The sequence below is a fragment of the Narcine bancroftii genome, chromosome 7 (assembly GCF_036971445.1).
Source record: "Narcine bancroftii isolate sNarBan1 chromosome 7, sNarBan1.hap1, whole genome shotgun sequence".
Classification (NCBI taxonomy): Eukaryota; Metazoa; Chordata; class Chondrichthyes; order Torpediniformes; family Narcinidae; genus Narcine; species Narcine bancroftii.
The window spans coordinates 214,495,893-214,504,828 of record NC_091475.1 but is presented as its reverse complement, the minus strand read 5'-3'; the positions used below and the strand labels follow the sequence as shown (position 1 = coordinate 214,504,828).

Genomic DNA, 8,936 nt, shown 5'->3' with positions numbered 1-8,936 from the left:
TGCTCATCGACGATTCTGAGGCAGTGACTGGAGGGAAATGTTAGCTTCCATTATTTGTGCAGGAACACTTGGGCTAGTAGAACATGGAGGGCTGAATGGCCGGTCCTGTGCTGCAATGTTCAGTTGGGTCCCAAAATCGCTCTCGTGGTGACGTATGAGTCGGCCCCTCCCGCTCAAGATGATCAGACTTTTTGGCCCCGCCCTGGTGACGCGGCTCCTTTGATGTCGCCTCCCCCTCCCCCCCGCCCGTTCACGCTGCCCCATTGCCTCGTTCTCGCCCTGGTTACGCGCTGCCCTTATCCCCGCCCCCGACCCGCCCCGTGACGCGTCTCCCTTGGCCCCGCCCATAGCCTGGTGATGCGGCGCTCTTCGCTCCGCCCCTGCTCTGGTGACGCTCCGCCCCTGCTCTGGTGACGCGCCGCCCCTGGCCCCGCCCTCGGGCGGTGACGTTGCCCGCCTCCCCGCGCCCGCAGCGATGTGCTGCAGCCTGACGTCACCCGTCCGCATCCAGCTGCTCGCGCGCGGACGCGGTCGCGGCCCAACCGCTGCTCCCGGCCTCAGCGGGTCCGGGACCGGGACCGGGATCCCCGCCCACGGCCCGCACCGAGACCGTGCCCTCCGCCCTCCCCGGACCGCCATGAGCGCTCGCTGTCGCCGCACCGTGAGTCTCACACGCCGCCGCCTGCAGATGGGCCGGGGAGGGGAGGGACGTCGGTGTCCGCTGCCGCTGGGGTGGGTGGGGGGCAGGGGGGGGTCCTGCTGGAGTTGGTGGGGGGCAGGGGGGGGTCCTGCTGGAGTTGGTGGGGGGCAGGGGGTGGTCCTGCTGGAGTTGGTGGGGGGCAGGGGGGGGGTCCTGCTGGGGTGGGTGGGGGGCAGGGGGGGGTCCTGCTGGAGTTGGTGGGGGGCAGGGGGGGGTCCTGCTGGAGTTGGTGGGGGGCAGGGGGGGTCCTGCTGGGGTGGGTGGGGGGCAGGGGGGGGTCCTGCTGGAGTTGGTGGGGGGCAGGGGGGGGTCCTGCTGGAGTTGGTGGGGGGCAGGGGAGAGAGGGGTCGATCCCGGGGGAGGGAGGGTAGAGAGGGGTGTCCCGGGGGGTGGGGGGAGGAGGGACCCGGTGGGGTGGGGGGAGAAAGGGGGTTCCCCTGATGGGGGGAGGGGAGTCGTGGGGGGGGGTCCGGGAGGGGGAGGGCAGGAGGGTCTCCGTGAGGCAGTGGTGAATCCGGTGGAGGGGGAGAGGGGGCTTTTCTTGTTGGATGGGGAGGAGAATTCTGGTTGGGGGGTGGGAAACGATCCTGGTAGGGGGTCTGGGAAGAGGAGGGGAGAGAGGGGGGTCCTGGTTGGGGGGGGAAGGTCTCCTTAAGTGGGGAGGGACCTGGTGGTGTGAGGGTCCCGGTGCTGACACATCATCCCCAGGAGCCCACCCCCCCCTCGACATTGACCTCCAGGGTGGGGGGGGGGGGGGAAACGTCAGTTCCACAATCTGGAAACTGGCCCTTTGGCCCATCCTGTCCATGCTGCCCCTCTTGCCTCTGAGCCCTTCCCGTTCATATACTTGTCTGTACACATTACTATCCCACCCCACCCCTCCAGTCCACTTATTCCTCAGATCCCCTGTAAATCTTACCCTCACTCCTGAAACCTGTGCCCTTTTTGCTTTGGACTCTCAGGGAAAGTCGATGAAAATTCACCTTGTCCACACCCCTCATATTTTAGAAACCTTTATCCCATGGGGAAAAGTCGCAGCCTCCCTTTATAACTCAAGCCTCCAGTCTGGTAAACATCCGTTTGAATCGTTTTCATGCCTTTCCCAGTTTGACATCCCCTCCCACTTGTTGCTGGATGGCCAGAACTGCCACTCTTCCAAATGTGATCTTGCCAGCGTCGTGCCCAGGTGTCTGTTGAAATGGATCTTAACAGGAGCAAATGAGGAGCACCACCCACAGGTGGTGGGTGTGTGGAGCGAGCTGGCAGAGGAAGTGATCAAGGCAGGGACAATTCCTTGATAGGAATAGTTGAAAGGGCTCATTGCAGGCAACTGGGGCTAACTGAAGCAGACAACTGGGTTGACATGGTTGGGCCAAAGGGCTTGTTCTGTGGTATAAGCTATGACTATTGTATTTGTTCCACTTCCCCGGCAAAGCACCCCAGATACTACCATGCCTCCCAATTACATCCAATTAACTTACACCTCCCGTACATTTTGAACATTGGGAGGAAACTGAAGACCCCAGGGAAAGCCCACACAGACACGGGGAGAATGTACATACTCTTAACTGACAGCGCAGAATTCAAACCCCGTTTCCAATCGCTGACACTGTAAAGGTGTTGCGCTGATTGCTACACCAAACGTGAATTTGGTATTTCTTCCCTGGAAAAAAAGTCTATCGACCCTTAATGTTATAACTGTCTATCAGGTCTACGCTTGGCCTCTGATGCTCCAAAGAAAACAACCCAAGTTTGTCCAACCTCTCCTAACTCTCTAATCCAAGCAACACTCTTCTCCAAAGCCTCCACACCTTGTAGTATGCTGACCAGAGCTGCACACGGTATTCTAAATGTGGCCTCACCAAAGTTGTATACAGCTGCAAGACGACTTCTCAACTTTTATCCTCAATGCACCAACCTGTGAAGGTAAGTATACTGTATACCTTCCTTACCAACCCATCTCCCCGTGTGCAACACGTGAACATCTACAGATGTTGTGGATGAAGTAAAAACACAAAGCAGAAACTCAGCAGGTCAGACAGTGTATTTTATATAGTAAAGATAAAGATACATAACCAATGTTTCGGGCCTGAGTATTTCAAGGTGTGAGCAAAATGTTGGCAGGCATCCAAATTAAAGAGTTGGGGGGGGGGGCGGTTTCGCATGGTCTCAAAGGCAGGAGGTAATAGGTGGAGAAGATAGAGAGGGGACAGCAGCAAGCAGGGAGACAGCACTCTCCAGCCTGATGGCTTATCATTGACTTTTCCGGTTTCTACTGACCTGCCCTCCTCTCCCACCAACTCCCCTCCCTCCTTCCAGCTCTCCTTCCCCTCTTTCCTCTCTTCACCTAGCCATCCCTCCTCCCCTTTCTCTGTACCCTCCCTCCTTTCTCCATCTATCACCTTCTGCCTTTGTGATCACACCTTCCCCCCCCACCCCAACTCTTTAAAAGTACACTCTTTGACCTGCTGAGTTTATCCAGCATTGTGTCTTCACTATCTACCTGTGTGGCTACTTGAGTGAAGGGCCTTGTGCCAAGGTCCCTCTATACATCAATGACCCTTTACCGTAAGGGTTTTGATCATCCCTGGAGCCAGCACACCGAGGTGAAGAAGGCACACTAATGCCTCTGCTCTCGAAGAAGTCAGGAGATTTGGCATGTTGTTGCATGAACTACTCCAGAACCACCAAAGTTCTGTCTGCACTAGTGAAGCACCACTTTTTTCTTGCATTGCAAGTGTGGATATTTATCAAACCATCCTTTACATTATCTCTTTCAATATAGGGGGAGTTTAATGCATGGTATTAGAAATGGTGTAGCTTTGTGGCTACAGCAGGGAAGAACTTTTGGGGATCTGTTCAGTGGACTTGTGTGATGAGTTTATTGTCATCCACTTGTACAATATACAGATAGAAACTAGGTGTAGGAGGAGGCCATTTGGCCCTTCAAGCCTCCACCACAATTCATTTAGATCTTGGCTGATCATCTACTCTGTACCCAGTGCCTGTCTTCTCCTCATACTCCCTGATCCCCTTAGCCACAAGGGCCAAATCGAACTCCCTCTTAAATATAGATAAAGAACTGGCTTCAACTACTTCCTGTGGCAAAGGATTCCACAGATTCACCACTCGCTGAGAGAGAAAAAAAATTCTCATCCCAGCCCTTATCCTTAAACTGTGACCCCTAGTTCTGGTTTTCCCCAACATCGGGATCAACCTTCCTGCATCTGGCCTGACCAATCCCTTAAGAATTTTATACATTTCTATAAGATCCCCCCTCAATCTTCTCAATTCCAGAGAGTATAAGCCGAGTCGATCCAGCCTTTCTTCATATGCAAGTCCTGCATCCCTGGTATCAATCTAGTCAACCTTCTCTGCACTCCCTCTATGGCGAGGATGTCTCTCCTCATATAAGGAGACCAAAATTCTGACTTGCAGCAGTTACACAGCTACCTCAGGAGATAAACTGCAAAAGTGTACATTAATTCAATTAAAATAAATGCTAGACACAAAGGATAATAAATATTCAGTTACCACAGTGTAAAAAAAAATGTGGTTAGAATAGTGGAAATAGTCCTTTTGTGGAGTGGGATCAGTGTTACAAAGGGCAGTTCAAGAGCCTGATGGCTGTTGGAAAGAAACTATTCTTGAACCTAGAGGTGCTGGACTTCAGGCTTTTGCACCTTCTGCCCAAATGGAGCAGTGAGAAGAGGTTGTGACCAGGGTGACGGGGATCTTTTATGATGTTGTCTGGCTTCTTGAGGCAGCGATTCACACAGATGCAGTCATTGGTGTTCGTGAAGGACTTGGTTATGTTTGTAACCTAAAAGGATACAAGATTTGCTGCAAATGATGAATTATTTGATCACGGCTTACTGACTCACATTTTTCCGGTATATTTTCCCAATCGCCTAGTCAGTACATGCCTTATGTCTTTGATGTTCTTTTTTGATTCAAAACAAAGTTTTCTGTTAGTCTCAGTAATGGAAAGACACATTGGCAGCAGCTCAGGAGAGGTTGAATGGACTCCTGAAGGAATTCAGTAGGTCAGGCATCTGTGGAGGTGGGGGGTGGTCAACATTTCAGGTCAAGGCTCCAGGATCCTGATGCAAGGTCTTGGCCCGAAATATCAACTATCCCCCTGCTTCAACACTGTGTTTTGTTGCTCCAAGTTCCAGCATCTGCAGTCTTTTGTGTCTCCCTCACCAGATTCTGACTTGGAATGGGTGGGATGTGGTGTGAGGAATGGTCAGACAGGCTGGGCATGAATCTGCCAAACTTTGGGAGACTTGAAGGGTGTGATGGTGTCTGGATAGGGTGGGTATGGAGGGGATGTTTCCTCATGGGAGGTTCTAGAACCAGGTCATTGTTCAGAAAGAGGATTTTCTATCCCTTGGAGGGAGGTTTGGAAGCTCTGAGGGCACGTGGAAGCAGGATCGAGGTAGAAGGATTCTCAAGAAGCAAGTATGTGAAAGATCAGCGGTGTGGAAAGGTATGATGATAATCCGATCCGCTGTGACCTTTCCGAAATGGACGGTGGCCTTCTCTTACTGAAGAGATCATGAATGAACCTGCCTGGTTGTGTAGAAGTAGACGTGAAATAGACATACGTGAGCTTGCGGTCACTGGAATCTGGAGCTAAACACACTCTGCTGGAGGAGCTCAGTGGGACGAGCAGCATCTGTGGGAGGAAGAGAATGGTCACTGATTCTGATCAAGTCTTGAAGGGTTCCGGGCTGTTCTCTTTCTCCCACAGGCGTTCCTTGACCCACTGAGTTCCTGTGTAATGAAATGGTCAGTCCCTGGCTCTGACTGTGTTTGCTGCTGAGCTGCAACCTTGAGTGTGACCACATGCATCCTGAACAGTATCTGAACAGATACCTGGAATGGCAGGAATGACTTATGAGGAAAGATTGCGCAAATTGGGATTGTACTCGCTGGAGTTTAGAAGATTGAGAGGGGATCTCATAGAGAGCTATAAAATTCTGGCAGGACTGGACAGAATGGATGCAGATGGGATGTTTCCAAGGATGGGAAAATCTAGAACCCGGGGCCATGGTTTGAGGATAATAGACAAACCATTTAGGACCAAGATGAGGAGGAATTTCTTGACCCAGAGGGTGGTGAATCTGTGGAATTCATTCCCACAGAGGGCAGTAGAGGCAGGTTCATTAAATCTATTTAAGAGGGAATTAGATCTATTTCTTCAGTATAAGGGTATTAAAGGTTACGGAGAGAAGGCGGGGACGGGGTACTGAACTTTAAGATCAGCCATGATCTCGTTGAATGGCGGAGCAGGCTCGAAGGGTCGAATGACCTACTCCTGTTCCTATCTTCTATGTTTCTATGTTTCTCTTTCCCCCCCCTCCTTCCCCCTCTCTTCCCTCCTCATCTTCCTCCTCCCCTCCCTCCTCATCCCCCACTCCCTTGCACGCTGTGCCCCCTTTCCCTGCCCCCCACCTCGTACCCCTGCCTGCCTTCTCCCTCCGTCCCCATCTCTCTTGCTCCTTCCCCTCTTGTCACTTGCCCCTTCCACTCTGACCTCCAACCCCATATGCAGGTTAACGCTGTGGTGTGAGTGACCCTATCAGCTGAGGATGGCGAGCTGCGACTCCCTCAGCAGCCCTGTGGTCCGACAGATAGACAAGCAGTTCCTTGTCTGCAGCATTTGTCTGGATCGTTATAACAACCCCAAAGTGCTGCCCTGTCTGCACACCTTCTGCGAGAGGTGAGTGGGAATAGACTGTGCACAACACTCCCGTGTGTGCTGGTGGGGCATGTTCCATTTGTGCATGGGCGTGTCCGTGTGGATATCCCTGCCATGTGTGTGTCATGTGCATGTACTCACCTGAGTGTGGTTGTATCTCTGTTGAGGTTATGTGTAAAAGTGTGTGTACGTGAGCATATGTGTGTGTTTGCTGTGGTAGCATGTGGGTCGATTTATATATTTGTTTTGGTGATAACTTGACGCATGAAGCAGGCTGATCCACACCTTCCAATCCCTCCTGTCCATAAACGTTCAAATGTCCTTTCAATGTTGTCATTGTATCTGGGTGTGTGTGTGTACACAAGCCTGTGTACGTGCAGTGACTCTGTGGTTGTGTGTGTGTGGCAGTGTGCGTGTGCGCGCAGTGACCCCGTGGTTGGTTTGTGCATGTGACTGTGCGCGTGTGAGTAGCCAAACCTGTGTGCATGCTGTGATTCTGTGTATGTGTCTGTCTGACTGTGCGTACAAGCCTGCCTTTGGGTGCTGTGGTTATGTTTGCGCCTGTGTATAAAATTGTGTCGCATGTAAGCATGTGCATGCCAGTGTGTGAGTGCATGTGAAAGGGTGTGTGTGCTTTTTTATGTGTTGTGTCAGGTTTGTGTGTGCGCAAGCATGTGTCTGGTTTGTGCCTGTGCGGGCACATCTGTTGTGCACGCGTATGTGTTTGCGCGTGAGTCTGGTTATGTGTGTATGCTTACAACTGGAAACTGAACTAAGAAGTGGGTGGAAGATCAAATATTTTTCTGCAGCCTGCAAAGAATGAGAAGCTGTCTAGAAAGAGTGTGGGGACGGTGTGTAGCGATGAATAGGGAGTGGGGCGGGGCTAAATTTGGGAGGGGTGGGACCTGTGCAGGGAGTGAGGGCCAGCTCTGGGACGGTGGGGATGTGCAGGGAGAAGGGGCCTGTTCTGTGACGGGTGGGCCCTGTGCTGGGAGTGGGGGCCAGCTCTTTTGAGGGGGGTGTTCAGGGAGAGGCGTAGGTCTAGATCTGGGAGTGGAGGGGGGTAGCTCTGGGAGTAGAGGGGGTGTGCAGGGAGAGGGGGCCAGTTCTGGAAAGGGAGTGAGAATGCTGGGAGCAGTGGTTTGGTGGATGGGTGGATTTAACTCACCCCTCCTCTCCCCAGGTGTCTTCAGAACTACATCCCACCCCAGAGCCTGAGCCTGTCATGCCCGGTGTGTAGACAGACCTCCATCCTCCCGGAGAAGGGAGTGGCGGCCCTCCAGAACAACTTCTTTATTACCAACCTGATGGAGGTTCTCCAGCGAGACCCATCCTGCAGCCGAGAGGAGACATCGATGAAGGCCACTGTGGGAGCTGTGTCTGGCCATTCCCTGTCCTGTCCCAACCATGAGGGCAAGGTCAGTGGGTCCTTGGGCAGGATGACGGGGGGGGGGGGGGGGGGGGTATTCCCTGTGCGGGATTGGCAGCTCACTGTTTCTAAGTTTTATTGTTGGGCAAGAGAAGGCAGTAAAGGTGGTGGTAATCTCAGCATTGCTAATCAGGGAGAGTGTCGTAGCTGCACTCAGAGGGCACCTCATTGTGGACTCAACATCTGAGGGAGTGTGGCTAGAAGTCAGAATAAAGGGTGGATTAGAGTTTGGAGCCCCGAACGGTGGTGAGGGAGGAGGTGTGAGTGCAAGCATTCACGGGGGTAGGTACCAAGGGAGCGATTAGTGGGAAGGAATGAGGGAGCGGTCCCTGAGGAAGGTAGAGAGGCATTGAAGATTGAAGATTTGTTTGATGTTGGGATCATATAGTAGGCAGCTGAAATTATGGAGGATATTGTTGGATACGGAGGATGGCAGGTGAGGAAATAACTCTGGTGAGTCCACACAGAGTATTGGATTCGGATTTGGTCACCTCATTACAGGAAGGACGTGAAAACTTTGGAAATGGTGCAGAGATCTATCAGGAGTGTTGCCTGGATCGGAGAAGGTGACATATAAGGCAAGGTTAGCAAACTGCGGCTTTTCTCTTTGGAGTGAAAGATGAGTAGTGACTTAATAAGGTCAACAAGATTCTGAGAGGCATAAATAGGGAGGACAGCCAGCGCCTTTTTCCCTGGGCAACAGCAGCAAACACCAGTGGATAGCTGCATAAAGTAAAGGGAGGAACATTTGGGGGAGACGTCAGGGTTTAGGTGTTTTATACACACAATTGTGGGTCCCTGGAATGCAATGTTAGGGGTGGTGGAGACTGGAACAATAGAGGCATTTACATGACATAGTGTGGAGAAGAGTATCAAGTTCAGTGGGTTCACAGAGAGATCAATTTGGACACAAATGTTACAATCACACATAACTTTTATTAACACACAGGAAACAAATGGGAGAATATTAAACAGTATTCAATCACTAATTCATGTAAGCAACAATATAGACATTGACCTGAGACATTAGTTGGACTCCCAACAACGGGAAGCCTATGCTCGACCCGCTCACATGACAAAAGGGGCTTCACACACACCTA

The 8,936-nt window shown here is 52.1% G+C and overlaps 1 protein-coding gene across 1 annotated transcript in view; it reads left to right on the top strand.

Moving 5' to 3' along the window:
• The first annotated feature begins 438 nt into the window (after positions 1-438).
• LOC138739709 (tripartite motif-containing protein 2-like) overlaps positions 439-8,936 on the top strand; it is a 43,107-nt gene continuing 34,609 nt past the window's right edge. Inside the window, exons 1-4 of the mRNA XM_069892305.1 lie at positions 439-661; positions 2,410-2,626; positions 6,261-6,428; positions 7,591-7,825. Coding sequence (XP_069748406.1) covers positions 6,298-6,428; positions 7,591-7,825 — 366 coding nt within the window. The 5' untranslated portion in view covers positions 439-661; positions 2,410-2,626; positions 6,261-6,297. The remainder of the gene's footprint in view (positions 662-2,409; positions 2,627-6,260; positions 6,429-7,590; positions 7,826-8,936) is intronic.